We start from the raw sequence: 15,615 nt of genomic DNA on the forward strand, positions 1-15,615 counted from the left end.
TTTTGCTGGTATTGATTATTTTTCAAGTGCTTATTTGTGAATTTTGATGTATGTATAATATTTTTTGTTTATAAAAATTCAGCTACAAAAAATGTAGAATGGAGTTCAGGGAAAACAAACTAATATTGCCACATATACTATAAAAGATCAGCGCCTTTCCAAGCCTGTAGTATCAGTCTCCCAGGTCCACACTCTGTATTCAGTTGCTGGCAGAGATAGAGAACATCTTCCTTCAAAAATATAACATGGCATGCAGATACTGATGAAGCTGAATACAGTGAATACAGTTGAGTTTTCGCTGTATTCGACTCCATTGCAAGGTAAATGAATGACATGTTTCAGCTCAGTTCCCAGCCCATTGGCCATGCCCCTCTGACATGTTTCACCTACATTGGGTTTAATCGTAGAGGTCTATTGGAGTTGAATACAGTGGCAAACACCTCTGCAGTTTGCATGTAACTACTCATCTGAGCCTCCAACCAACCCTAGACTCTAGATAGTGCAAGTCCAGGGCTGGGTGCTTTTGCGGTGTTCTGAGCGCATGCAAACTGGCCGCAGCTAATCACATAGTACAGAGTGTTGCTGCAGTCAGAAGTGGGATGCACCAGTGTGGATGTAGCTATAGACCATCCTTAATGATAGGCAGTAGCTCAAGATCTAATCCGTTCCAAACTACTAATTTGATTGTTTAAACTTAGGGTACCATGATCCAAAAAAAAAAAAAAACTTTCTGTAAGACAAGAATTAAGGTTTGTATAATTGATTAAAACCAATTTAATTTCCAATTCTATTCTGTCATGTTTAAACACAAAGGTGCTGCCGGAGACCAGAAAGGATTCTTGGGATGCATCCGTGCATTGAGAGTGAATGGCGTTCCCTTAGACTTGGAAGAAAGAGCAAAGGCAACCCAAGGAGTAAAGCCTGGCTGTTCAGGACACTGCACCAGTTATAAAAATCTCTGCAAAAATGGAGGCACATGTAATGAACTGTACAAGGGTTACACTTGCGACTGTTCAAGAACTGCATATGACGGGAACAACTGTATCAATGGTAAGTTATAAACTACTATATCACTATTTCTTTAACCTTTTTATTTTAAAATCAAATTTTTTCTAAACTAATATCTCAGATATTCAGTATGATGCGTTGCCATCTAGCTTTTAATAAATAAAACTTTTTTTTAACAATTTTTTTTTTTTAAAAGAAGATAACAATCCAAATAATTGGTCAAATCAACATACATCAGACATATAATTCGACATTTACTAACAGACATTTTCCTTCGTGAAGACATTTTTCAGTTCACCACATCAAGGTCTTAATGGTTTCAATTAGGTGAAGTTTGGTGTCTAACTTCTATTGTTTCACCTTATTCTTAGTAAAACAGCCCCATGAAGTCCAATGTACATGAAAGGTATAACTGTTGTCGTGCTACCCCTGCAGGGGCTGCATGGTAGATTGGGTTCTCTGTTCTTCTGCCTTGACTCTGAGAACAACCTCAACCCCACGCACACAAGGTTAAGCAAATGGAAACTTCACTGCTACTGGGAGCACAAATATAGATATCCTGTACACAACTAAGTCTCAGTATCAAAAAGCAAACATCAGACTGTTTAGTGGTAAATCAATCCAATAATGTCACAGGTTGCAGGAAATAGCAGTATGCACAGACTTTAGTAAGGAAACTGTTAGGTCAATCACGGTTCACTGAACAATATGTTATTTAGGCTATAGCACCTTAGAATGGAGTTATATGCAGAAAAATTAGACTAAACCCTGTAATTTACAAAATCAGCAATACTTAAGTAATTGCATTGGAAAACAGTAATGACAATGATAAACAGTACTGCAATAACCCCTCTGTAAACATTAGGCTGTATCCATTTTAGAGTGCACTCTATATGAATGGCAGCAATGAAATTTAAAACTCCCCAAAGGTACCTCTTACTATGAACAATAGGCAATTTCAGCTATCTGAGTAACAGACTTTAGCCCTAGTTCTTCAGCTGGCTAGCGTTGAGGCCTAAGCTTTAAAATAGTGTGCATGAGTATGGTTCAAGTAAAATCTGCATGCAATAAATAATGGTGCATAGAATGGAGTTCTATGCAGCTAAATTAGACTAAACCTGGTGATCCGCAAAATTAGAAATACTTAAGTAATTGCATTGGAAAGCAGTAATGGCAATGATAAACAATACTGCAATAAACCCTCTGTAAACAGTAGGCTGTATCCATTTTAGAGTACACTCTATATGTATGCCAGCAATGAAATTTAAAAATCCCTCTTACTATAAACAATAGGCAATTTCAGATATTGAATAAACAGTCTTTACCCGTAGTTCTTCAGCTGGCTAATGTTGGGGCTGAATCTTTACAATGGTGTACATGAGTATGGTCCCACTAAAATCTGAATACAATAAATAATGCTGCTAGTTAGATGGCCAGTCCCTATGTGCTAAGTCTCTACTGGCAGCAACAAATTAATAGCAGCAGCATCTCAACAGTCCCAGTGATACAGCAACAGTGGTCTCACTGTTCAGATATCAGTTCCATTCTGGATCTGCCAGAGGCAACTCTGGTCTTTAGCACATAGCCACAAGCTTGTTGCAGATTGATGTGCATAAAGTAGCAGAGATGTGCACACCTCCTCTCAACAATGAGAAAGTTCCTTGATATTCATCCTGTGAAAATACAGCTCTCTTTCCCCTTATACCCAGCTCACATTGGGAATTCTAGTCCAATCATCCATTAACTGCCATAATAAAGTTTATTTCCCGAACTTCATCTCCTGTTATTCAATGCTGCCAGTCATCAAGTCTCTTGAGCTCCTTCTGCTTGTCAGCTCCCTCTGGTGAATGGAGGCAAGGTAGTGTTAACCAATTCATCTGGAGCATTAGGAGCAAAGAGAACCCTGCAGCACAATTCCCTAAATTGCTCCATGCCTTTAGCCAAGCACCTGGCTACACTGTCATTTCTCTTAGTTTACACATTTTAGTAGGGATCAAATGTATAGTAGGGATAAGGGAGGGGAGCATTGGAGTGAGAGCAAGTATAGAAAAGAGACTAGAAAATCACCAAGGTTTTCAAGGAAAGAGGAAAATACAGAAAGGTGGAGTAGATCAAAAAGGGGGGGGGGGGTCTCTACTAGACTGCAGTCCTCTTGCTGTGCTCAAAACTTATGCTATGAGGCACATGGATTAAGAGCCCAAGTTTTGATAAATATTGTTGATCCGATCACAAAAACTCTCCTGTAATGTAGGCAGAACATCACAAATTTGGTGAGAGGGGTAGAACTAGAAACTGATCCCCCTGTCTGGGATATTAAAAGTTATTAGAAATCTGTAAGTCATTGAATTGACCACACTTGAGATAGATATTCAGGCTTTACAAGAACACAGAAATACATATGAGTATGATTTAATAAATTTTTTTGTTTAACATAATATATTTCTCAAAAACACTTATCGTCCATTGAAATGGGAATCTATTCCGCTATTAGCCAAGATTATGTTATATATCCATTATATATAGAATGTGATACTAACATCATATTAAGGATAGTAAGTAGATCTAAATACAGTACATATACACATGGTCTATGGTCTAAGGCATGCCATTAGGAATGGTGTTTTCAATGTATGATATAATGATACATTGTAACAATGCTGTGATTTGAGTCATATATGTTGACAATATTTATTTTTACTCATACATGCATTTTTATGGTACCTGTAAAGTCAGTCTCAAATGTGGTTATGAAAATATGGATGTGGAACCGGCCCATCTTTATATACAGTATAGTGATTACATTGAACCTGCCAGTATAGAACTTTGAAATCTAACTTTGATGGACTCTTTTTATGGGTCCTACTGCTGGCTCCTATTGGATGCTTTAAATGGGTGCTGGCTGGATCTTCATTTCACTACATATTAATTTATTGACCTGAAACTATCCAGACAGTGAAGTGTGAAAAAAGCAAAGCTCTTGTCTGCATGCTTGTTCCAGCTCATTGACATGGTAGGGCAGCAGACATAGATCATTATAAAGGCACTAGACCCTGCACCTTTCAAAATAACTCAGCACTGGAAGGACCTATATTTCTATCCTCACAGATTCTCTTTAAATTGGCAAGCCTTCCAACCTAAGATACTAGCTGTGTGGGGACATATGCTTTAAATATATTGCATTTTGCTGTCTTCAGCATGGAAAGAAAAGCTTTTGGTAAGTGAAGCACACGTCCATATATATTGCTTTATGTGTTTGGTTGCAGTTTTTTTTACAAGCTATCTTGCGGTGGTAAGTGCATTATTTCTATAGTTCCAAATGATGGATCATTTTTAAAATGATATGTGGAAAGAGTTCCAGTCCAGATACATGAAATAGCTTGAATAATAACCTGCAAGCTGTCTGACCTTTTCGAAAATTGTTGGTCTGTGGTATAACCATTTTGCTATTCCAAAAGAACAAAATCAGGCAGCAATCTGGAATGAGATGTCATTTTTATTGATGTTCACAACAAACAAATAGGCAGACATGGTTTATAAAATGTCCTAAGAAGATGTTCACTTCTGATGGTCATAGGAAAGCTGTACACAGTGAAAATATTAACATATGGCTGAAACACAACTTCTCTTTTTTAAGTTGACATTTTAACACAGAGTTACAGAACAGCAAACCTTGTAAGCTATCATTTTCACTGATTCAGGGTATTTTTATAAAAGAACCTGATATTTTGCCACTTTTCATGAAATATGGATATTGACAGGTTTACCCTCTATGTAAAGCTGCACAGAGCATTGACTCTTCTCATTTTTTATCCAGGGTTGATTATAGTCCAGCAAAATCTTCCTTCTAAACTTTTCTAACAGAAAGTTTCACTAGTCACTTGATGCAATCCTAAATCTGGTATAATCAATTAATTTTCAATGAAGGCAAGCTATAAAACGAGTTTTCAGAAAGTTTGTATTTAAACCTGACTATTGGACATCCCTACTGGAAAACTACAAAACACATTTCATTTGCTTCTCACTCATGCTTTAGCCCCTACCTTTTCAGTCAAAAATTACATTTTACATTGACTTTAAGCATTACTGCACCCATCAGCTGAATTTACTGCACACATTATTTTATAATTTTTTAAGGTTTTGTTTATTTTGAATGGAAAATTAAAGTGGAATTCCAGTTAAAAATGCAAATCTGCCCTTGGTTAGTGTGTACAATAACTACAACGTTTACATTATGCATTATTGTATTTGCTGACTGTCTGATTAGAAACAATAGTCTAATCTAGGCAATCAGCAATCCTCCTGATCGTCACTGACAATGGTGTGCCTGTGCAGCTGAACGTGGCTGCTCACAGGTGCTTCCTGGAACCATAATTGCATGAGCAAGAATCGCAGCACAGCTCCGAGCAGCCCAGCCCCTGGCCCCAACCCGTCCTGCCCTGCTCTGCTCTTGTCACACCTGACAAAATCCCTGTCTTGCCCAGCAAAGCCCCATCTGTGATGCAATCCTCATTCATTGGAGCTCTAACAGCCATGTGCTTCAGCACCTTCCATCCTGCTAGCCTTGCTTTGGCTTGCAGGAACGTCAGAGACTGTAATAGTGTCTCTAATCCCGCCAATAAAACATTTTTTATGCATTTTACATATACCAATTTCACTAGTATGGAGTAATTGCATGAACGTAATTGAAAGCAAGCCTGGCAACTGCCAAACTCAGACACGTCCATCGGATTGCCAGACAGAGAAGCAAGATTTGTCACTCCAGAGAACATGTCTCCACTGCTCTAGAGTCCAGTGGTGGTGTGCTTTACACCACTGTATCTGATGCTTTGCATTGCACTTGGTTATGTAATTCTTGAATGCAGCTGCTCGGCCATGAAAATTCATTCCATGAAGCTCTCTATGCACTGATGTTGTGCTAATCTGAAGGCCACACAAAGTTTGGAGGTCTTCAGTTATTGACTCTACAGACAGTTGGTGACTTCTGAGCACTGTGCACTTCAGCATGCACTGACCCTGCTCTGTCATTTTACATGGCCTACCACTTCATTTGTTGCTGTTGCTCCCAGTTGCTTCCACTTTGTCATAATACCACTAACAGTTGACCATGGACCAGGGGTGGACTGACAACTCATGGGGCCCCCGGCCAATAGGGGATCATGGGGCCCCTGTGTCCTTGCCCAAACTCAAAAAATCCTATGAAAAAGGTACCAGGGGCATCTCATGGGGCCCCCTACTGACCCCGGGCCCTCGGGCAGTGCCTGAGTTTCCAAATGGTCAGTCCGTCCCTGCCATTAACTATTTAGTAGCAAGGACATTTCATGGATGGACGTATTGCACAGGTGGCAACCTATCACGGTACCATGCTTGAATTCACTGAGCTCCTGAGAGCAACCCATTCTTTCAAAAATGTTTGTAGAAGCAGTCTGCATGTCTAGGTACTTGATTTCATACACCTGTGGCCATGGAGGTGATGGGAACTCCTGGATCCAATTATTTTGAGGGGTGTCCCAATACCTTTGGCAATATAGGGGATCTGTATTTCTTCTCACAATAAATCCACACTGACAACAAAGCGGTCAGGGGTACTTGAGAAGGCAGATGATGTGATATCATCAGATTTCTGTTAAGACAGGAACATTCCGCCAATGCTAATCTCGCAAGATCAGGGAATCTGGAAGACATATACAAACAAAAGAAAAGGCGCAAAGGTTTAGTGCATTACTTTCTTTATTTTTTAAATTTAAGAAAATGAGTGCATACTCACAAAAGCCAAGGTATGAAAGCATTGTACAAAACCCAGGAAACAGAAGGGTGAACTGGGAGCTGTAACATTCAGGGCCCTCATGTGTGAAAAACTATTGCTGACAAGTTTCGAGGGACATGCACTCTTTCTCAGAGTTTGTTCTAAGGAAGGGGGCATGTCCATCAAAATGCATCAGAAGTAGTTTGTCACACATAAGGACCTTGAGTGCTACAGTTTCTGGCTTACCCTTCGTTTTCCTGGGTTTTGTGCAATGCTTTTATATGGATTTTGTGAGTATGCCATCATTTGTTTTTATTTAATTAATGAAGATGGCAATGCACACCAGCGCTCGAGCGGTCTTGAATTCTAACGTAATCAAGCCCAAAGCAGCATCAATAGCCCTGCTTTGAGCATGTAGACATGGTAACAATCCACCCATGGATTTTAGTGGAGCGCCATTTGTTCTTTTCTCACCTGTACAAAACGAGCACTTAACCCTCACAGTGCAGGCATAGCCCCACTACAACAGATCTTTTTTTTTTTGCCCAGAGTTGGGCTTTAAGACTATTGGTGAACTTGGCCACTGAACAGTTATACTGTAATTTGTATTTTGTGTGTTTGTTTGGAAAATAAAGTAATCACTACAACGTAATCTCTATCTTACACAACAGATGAAACATGTATGAACAGTTTTTCAAAATGTTTATTCTCTTATCTTCTTTCTTTATGCTTCCATTGCCCCTTTATTTTTTCCCACAACTGCACCCAAGGCTACTACCTGCAAGTGTACAATCCAAACGCACACATTCCTTAACAATGGCCGTGTGTATAAGTGGATGCTGCAGCGACCGTTGGCTGGAACTGAACAGAATCAGCAAGGGAGAGTGTCACTAGCACACAGAGGATCACCAATATGGGTCCAAAAGTTTAAATGAACGATCACATAGTTACAGCAAGGCAACGTTTTGGAGTCTCGCAGGACCCCTTCATCAAGCATGTGACAGATCACAGGTCATATGCCTGATGAAGGGGTCCTGTGAGACTCGGAAACATTGCCTTGCTGTAACTATGTGATCGTTCATTAAAACTTTTGGACCCATATTGCTGATCCTTGGTGTGCTGTTGACATTCTCCCAAGGCTACTATCTCCCCCCTGGACCATTCCAGGGCCTCCCAGGAGCTGGTATCACTCACTTTTGAAAGCACTTATTTAGATGATGTTAGCGTCTCTTACATAAATAATAGCAGGGTGTGTAGATAAAGAGAGAAAAGTTTTGCAGAACGTGCACGCTGCAATATTGACACAAGTTGCCTGATACAGTTCTAATGGCTTACGATAGTAACTGTAATAGCTTACTCATATATCTGATTGGCTTAAAATGTATAAACTTAAGGTTACTGCTATAAGGCCTTATATCAGTATGATGTACTTGGAATATTGAAGGTTTTCTTTTCTACTTTAATGGCCTTTGTCAGTTATATAGATTTTACATTGTGCCATAAGAAGGAAATGGAACCAGTGGGACTCATATTTGTTCAAGAGAAAACAAAACAATAACAGAAAAAGCACATAAACTCAAAAGCCCAAAGTGCATTAATGACATTGCAAGGCTGCCTTGCCATAAGCTTTATTGTTTTAATAGGTCAAATAGCAGAAGGAGGGACTGCAACCAGAAGAACATGAATTAATCCATTGATAACCATTTAGTTTACAATTTATGTAGAGTCATACTGCACAGAAGCATGACTGAATCTCAGTGTTTGAAACCTGAAATCCTCTTATACTCTGTTTCTGTCAACTGTGCTGTTCACTTTCCAGGTGATACAGAGACACTACATCTAGGGTGGTATTTATTATAATTACAGATAGTGGCAATGGGTCAGATTTGCATGTCTATTTGGCAGGAGTCAGACAGAACAGGATGTTAAGGATAATGTCCCCTTAACAGGAATGTAGATTGCTTTAAAAAAAGTGCTTTCCAGTAGAGACTGGAAAGAATGCAAAGTCAGGTTGTTGCTGTTTTGAGTCCCTCTTGTAGATATTTTAATAATTTCCTGTCTAAGTGACATGTGTCTTAGAGAACAAAGTGAGAGGAGAATCTCCCTAACTGGGACACAAAAAGTATTTAAAACCAGGCATAGGTTCTAACATTTTCCCACTCTATCCAAAACTAAAACAAAGTGCTGGTGAGAGTTGGAACTTAAAGGAGAATTAGGGCCAACACTCTTTTGGCCCTACTTCTCCTGTGGGTCACAGGAGTGCACTTAGATCTGCATTCCTGTGACCCGTATTCAGCTTTAGCGCACTGTTGACTGATGTCACTGAGCTGGTCCAGGCTCTGAAGTGACCCTGACTTTAATCTCAGGATCCATCTAGCTGGCTCGGCCTCTCATTTGGTTCTCTGTCTTAGAGGTGGCAGGGGATAAAAGCAGAGTAGGTGAGTACTGTATGTATATTTGTTTCTTCTCTGTTAAATAACCCAGTGGCCAGGTTATAGATATTAGTATGTTTATACAGTTTTAAGAAGCATTAAAAAAGCCTAAACTGACCTCTGTAACTGCTGACATTGTGGAGTTCTTCAGCCTCAAAGTTTATAACAGAAACTCTAAAGCCAGGCTGCAGCTCATTCCTGAACACCCTACAGCAATCTGCTGTCAAAGGAAGCAAAACGATATGAACTTTGTGGTGAATTATGAGAATTATTTCCTCTACAGTGCCTACAGCTAGAGGTGTCAGTAAGGGCTTGTATAAATGCTCATTTATTGCATGTTAAGAATATTTAAATATCTGAATGTCCAAAGCCTGGCTACAGGTTTACTTTAATCACATTAATCACACTAAAGTAAATACCATACAATGCAAGCACTTTATTTAAACTCCAGGAAAAAAAATTCTACTGATGAGACAAAGTATAAGCAAAGCACAAGGCACTTATGTACATGCATACTCTTACAATCTACGTAAGTCCTAATGCACACTGGACGTTTTTACAGCTGTTGTTTTTGGCTTTTGACATTTTTTTTCTACAGCAAGTAAACTCCCCAGTATGTTATTCTATATGTCCATGCACACATAGACTGTAATCAACGTTTTTTGGCTGGAAAAAAACCCCAGGACTAGGAGTTTGTTTAGCTGTAAAAACACTCTAATGTGGAAAAATGCGTCAAAACGCAGTAAAACACTGTAAAACACTGCAAACTGGTGTTTTTGGGCATTGTTTGATGTGAAAAAAACACGGGAAAATGCCGCTAAACGCTAATGTAAAATTGCTAAAACAAAGCTGAAAAAAATCACATTTTTAATGTGACTTTACACAGCTAACATTACCAGCATTATCAAAAGTCCAGTGTTCATGAGGACTAAGAAGTGTGCAATTGCATATCCTGCGGTGAAAATGGCATAACCTAATCCCTGGGCTTTTCAAATAAAATCTCAACGTTAAAACTGCTGTGATCGTTAATTGGGCTATTAATTATTTTACTACTGCCACTGTGTTCATTTTAATGAACATCCATAAGCCCTCATACATTGCATCTTTGAAAAAAAACTATGTTGTAATTTGTATGCCTAAGTAGTAGGAAAACCAAAAACCGGAAGAGCCTATTTTATACAATTTACAGTTGATAAACAGGTATTACATACTATAAACAGTGACACAGGAGCAAGTAGCCAGCTTGGAGGCTGTATAGGTAGTATTCATGCACAGGTCTGAATTCACACATCAAACTTTAAGGGTTCATGTACACTGCAGCTGATAAACTCACGTTTAGGAGCTGTTCAGCGTTTTTTTCAGCAGCTCCTGAACTCACTTTAATGTTTTCCTATATGTCCATGTACACTATGTCGGTTACAGTCATTTACAGGCTGTTGAATTTACAGTCATCTTTTTGAATGCAGAAAACTTGCATTCAGCAGTAGATATTATCAGCGTTTCAAAAAGCGAAACGCTTGTAAACTCGTGTAAATGCGGCTAAACGCGTTTATAGGCGTTTGCATTTAAAAATTTGTTTTTAACTCTTCCATTTCCAGATGCTGTCCAGAGCCTTTTTTCATCATGAAAAATGCATGCAAAGCGTTTTCCCGGTACTCAAATGGACCTAGCACACTATACTTTGAGGTTTTGAATGAAAAAAAAAATGTTAGACACTGCTGCAATAATTTCTGCACAGAAATGAGCTGGAACACATCCAAACACCACAACAACAAAAAAGACAACTAATTTCAACAAATACTGCTCTCTCTGCATCTGCTCTCTCTATTTCTCTCAAAATGTTTGAAATAGTTAATTTTTTACTGTTTTTCAGTGCATTCGGGCATTTTGGAAGGTCTCCTAAGGTTATCTTTAAAAAGCGCTTCTAAATGCAAAAGCTCATAAATGCGCATAAAAGCAGTATGCAAATGCGGCTAAACAGACGTTTTTTAACCTATGTTTTCCAGCAGTCAGTTTCCATGGTTCAGAAGTGTCCCATGTACATGGGGCCTAAGGGCTGGTTCACACCTGATTTGCACAGGAACATGGTCTGCATTTCGGTGTGATTCCTGTGTGATTCAGTGCAGTGCAATTTTCTGTCCATTCAATTAGATGGGCTAAAATCGCAAAGTAGTGCATGCCCTGCAACCAGTTTACTTAATGTGGTATCATGTGATCTGGTGCAGGCTAACACTTTGCATTTGCTATCTTCATTTGTGGTGTCATTAGGATTACATTGACACTCACACCAGATCACACACCTAGTGTGTTGTGAACACTGTGTAGGAAACTGTTTCTTACACAATTTTCAGGTATGAATTGACCTTAACTGCAAAAATGTGTATTTTCTCTGCATGTTTATTTGGGTTTCTACCCAAAAACATAATGGGAGCTTCCATTAATATTATCCTGCATGTGTGTGTCTGCAGAACTATAAGAATATGCTGATTAAATATTAACAAGTAAAATAAGATAATGGAGGACAAAGGCTCATGCCTTCTGATGCCCTTTATTTTCCCTAATGCTTTCAAATGATGAAAATTTAGGAAAAGAAAATAGCTATCACAAGAGGGTTTGTACAGTTGGAAATGATTGCTTATAATAACATGATCAAACTGTCAAAAGATATTTTAAATGATGTACACATCCACCCTATGCTTTGACATAAGTATGGTAGACGATAGATGGACAATTTACAGAGGGAACAAGGGAACCTGTACTCCTAAAAGTTTAAACTTAAACACCTTGCCCAAGTGCATTTACCCTGGATACCTGTTATTTCCTTTATTTGCCAGAAAACAATCTTGGGTGTCTTTCTCTGATTTAGTTTTAATTTGTTACTGGGGCCTGACTTCCCCTAACCTAATGGCTAAGCTCCACCAACTTCCATTCCAACGAGGGTACCCTGAACACTGAATACTGAACACTGAGGCAGACTCCTTTGACAATGGATTGACAGCTGGTAGAACTAAAGTTGAAGACTATTGTTTCCCAGTTGCAAAGTGAAGCTAAATCTGAACATGGAAGGCATTTTTCTGGCTAATGAAGATAATGGCTGCATCTTGTTGCGTCTGCTGTTATGCAGGACTTTAAAAGGGAGTCCAGATTGTCTGGGGATCAGTAAATACAAAATTTTTCAGGTGTGATAAAGATGGTAAGCATATTAAAATTTAAATCTATATTCTGCCACATCGTATTATGTAAATTTGAGTCCTATGTTCCGATATCTTGCCAGGAACAGAAGTAGCAACTAAATTAATTAATAATCTATTTTGCTTTAATCTGCTAAGCAGCTGTACTACTAGTGATTGCATACCATGTGCAATTCTATACAGCCGTTATGTGTAGGTATAGGGAGAATAATAATAAGCTTTGCAATGTGTTCCACTATCTCACACTGGCTACCACTGATAAGCCCATGTGCCTGCTACTGCCTAAGATGAGTTCACTGTCGCTTAATGCATTTATAATTCTTCTATATTGTAGCTGTTGGAGGGTACTTTGAAGAAGGCACGTGGTTGAGATATAATTTCCATACAGCCTCTACGTCAGCAGTGGTCAGTCCAAAAGATATCTCTAATGTCCTACAGACTACAGCTTCAGAGAGTTCTTTAACAAAAGAAGAGTTACTTTTTAGCTTCAGTACTACCAAAGCCCCATGTATCCTCGTGTATGTCAGTTCCTATTCCCAAGATTATATGGCGGTGCTTCTAAAACCACCAGGTAAAGTATTATATCTATATTATCAACTTTGTTTTGGCAGTTTAGTTTAGTAAATTACATTTGCCTTTGAATATACACATTTATAGTGATGTATAATAATCTGTTCAATACAAGAGTGAGACATACTGAAAAGAATTTAATAGACAGGCTTTTAAAGTGGAACTTAACTGTATCTGAGCACCACAAATGTAAAACACTATTTAATTCATTTTTATTCATTTTAATTCATTATTATTCAAAGCAAACTCACCCATCCATCCATATCTCCATACTATATTTTATTGGGAAATCATTTTACAAAATGTTCCCTGAACATTCTAGGCACTGCCATCTTAAGTAAGGGCAGATGACTTGTGTAGCATTTACGTTCTGGAATCCATCTGCCCTTAGGCCAGGCATGCAAGTAGGAGGGTGTTCTTAGCTGAGAAAGCCGTTCCTCCCCTCCTTCAGATGAAAAACTCTTGGGACGTGTGACATCATAGGCCAGAAACCAGGAAGCAACCTAGAAAAATGTAAAACAAAACAAATAAATAAATATAATATAACTTCCTATCTTTTTACTAATGCTAGCAGCACAAGGATTAACAATAGTTCATGTTGATTTGGAGAATTTAGTTAAGATTTAAATATATAAAATATGTAAAATATTTATGTTTGAATCAGCTATATAGGAAAAATAACAAAATTAATGCACTTGCATTAAAAGCACTGTTCTGTTTTTTTTTCTGTATAGCAAACATTTTGTCAGCTAGCAAGTTCAAAAATCCTCTAGAACAAATTTTGCAAACATGCAAACATTTTTTTCCTAACTTTATTTTTGCTCATTCTGAATCAATGGTAAAGAGAACCTATTATTTGAATGTGTGTTTACAGCAAATTAAAGTGACCCTGTCACTAAAACCAAAATATATTAAGAGCCTAGAGATGCCTGCACATACCTGCAGTAGTTTTCCATTACAGCCAAATCATGCTCACGGGAGCCACGATTGCGGCACATCACTCTGCCAATTGCACATGCACCGGTGATGTCACTGGCTGCAAAACATGTGAATATCTCCTAAACGGTGCACATTTAGGAGATATTAATTTTACCTACAGGCTCCAAAATTACCAGGGAGTGTTTGGTACCTTTATACAGTATCTTGATATCAACCTCATAAAATCCCCTGTTCAGAAGAATTCAGACAGTAGAACCCAACCTTGGAGAGATAGGGGCTAGGGCTCCAAGTTATTCAGGCTCTGTTGCACTCACATGTACTGAAAGAAACATGCTGATAGAAGGAGAGAAAAGAGAGATGACTTCATTAGTGCCCAGCTTCTCTTATATTGTGAAATCACAAGCAGGGGCAGAAAGGTGACCAGTATTTATAGCTTATCTTTAGTAAAGAAAAGTGAGGTCACTGACCTTGCTATGACGTCTAGCAGGGATGCAATGCTCTTAGGACAAGAAGGAAAGAAATGGAAATACTTTAGAAGATTACACCACTCCAATGTATGAATTTGAATTGTATATTTATCTCTTAGCCTAGAATTCACCTTCAGCGTTTACCCAATTTTAATAAACACTTCATTTGGTTTTTTTAGTCCACAAATTTTCATTACTATGAGCCAAAAATGGTATCTGTTCTGATAGGTTACTTTGTCAACTTGCTACTATCTCAGTACATTTGAGTGCATACCAATTGTTTGTTGAAAACATTTGGTTGACAATAATTAATATTTTTTTCAATCTCATTTAAAGTTTGGATTATTGGATATTTTATGTGTGCAGAAATATGAAGTGTTTGATCTTTCCTACAGGTGTCTTGCAAATTTGGTATAATTTAGGTGGCACCAAAGAGCCATATATATTAGATATCAGTGACCACAAGAATATGGCAAATGGCCAACCACACAATGTCAATATAACCAGGCTTGGAAGGAACATCATCTTCCAGGTAAAATGTTTAAAATGCATAAAAAATGTTTATTAAAGAGCCCCTGTGTGGATAGAAATGTAGACACTGATAGCTGAAATGTATTTAAAGGTGTGGTATCTTGATCCTGGTTTCACCACTTTATGAACAGTGATTCATTATGTATCAGTGTTTCATTATGTACTATAGTAAACCTAGAATCAGGATGGCCCTGAAACCTGGTTCTTTAAAAGCAGATTTTCATTGGTGGGTCCTATATTTCACTGCTCACTTTAGAATCTTAAAAAATTGGCAGGTATACCCAGGACTAAATGTTTTTAAATATGTATTTATGTATTAGTGAAGTATTTATGAAATATTGCATAAATGAGCTATGTAACCAGGCTAATCTTAACTGGCAATTGTTCACAGAGCTCAATAGCTCTGACAGACAGTGAAAATTCAATAGCCAGCAGGAGAAATTTGTCCATTTATGCTGTTTAGTGTGGATGGGTAAATAAATCTGCCTGGCTGAAAGAGAAATTACAGCCTTTACTTGGAAAGTACAGCTTTGCGGATGTTAAATTATTAGCAGTGCCTTTAACATGCTAAGATACAAAATAGGTGAGTGTCCAGATGGAAGACATCAAACCACACACCAGGATAAAAGATATAAGTATAGCACAAATTAACAATGATTTATTAGCTTAGTATTTTATTGGCATGAGTTGGCCATAAAAATTAAATGTATTCCCAATATAAAATAATTATTATG

The 15,615-nt window shown here is 38.1% G+C and overlaps 1 protein-coding gene across 1 annotated transcript in view; it reads left to right on the forward strand.

Moving 5' to 3' along the window:
- CNTNAP2 (contactin associated protein 2) overlaps positions 1-15,615 on the forward strand; it is a 2,186,758-nt gene that overhangs the window by 2,055,087 nt on the left and 116,056 nt on the right. The window contains exons 18-20 of the mRNA XM_089687345.1: positions 814-1,050; positions 12,709-12,945; positions 14,746-14,882. Coding sequence (XP_089543471.1) covers positions 814-1,050; positions 12,709-12,945; positions 14,746-14,882 — 611 coding nt within the window. The remainder of the gene's footprint in view (positions 1-813; positions 1,051-12,708; positions 12,946-14,745; positions 14,883-15,615) is intronic.

Source organism: Staurois parvus, unplaced genomic scaffold (genome assembly GCF_062004578.1).
Source record: "Staurois parvus isolate SC_StPar_1 unplaced genomic scaffold, SC_StPar_1.0 ptg000020l, whole genome shotgun sequence".
In the NCBI taxonomy this organism is placed as follows: Eukaryota; Metazoa; Chordata; class Amphibia; order Anura; family Ranidae; genus Staurois; species Staurois parvus.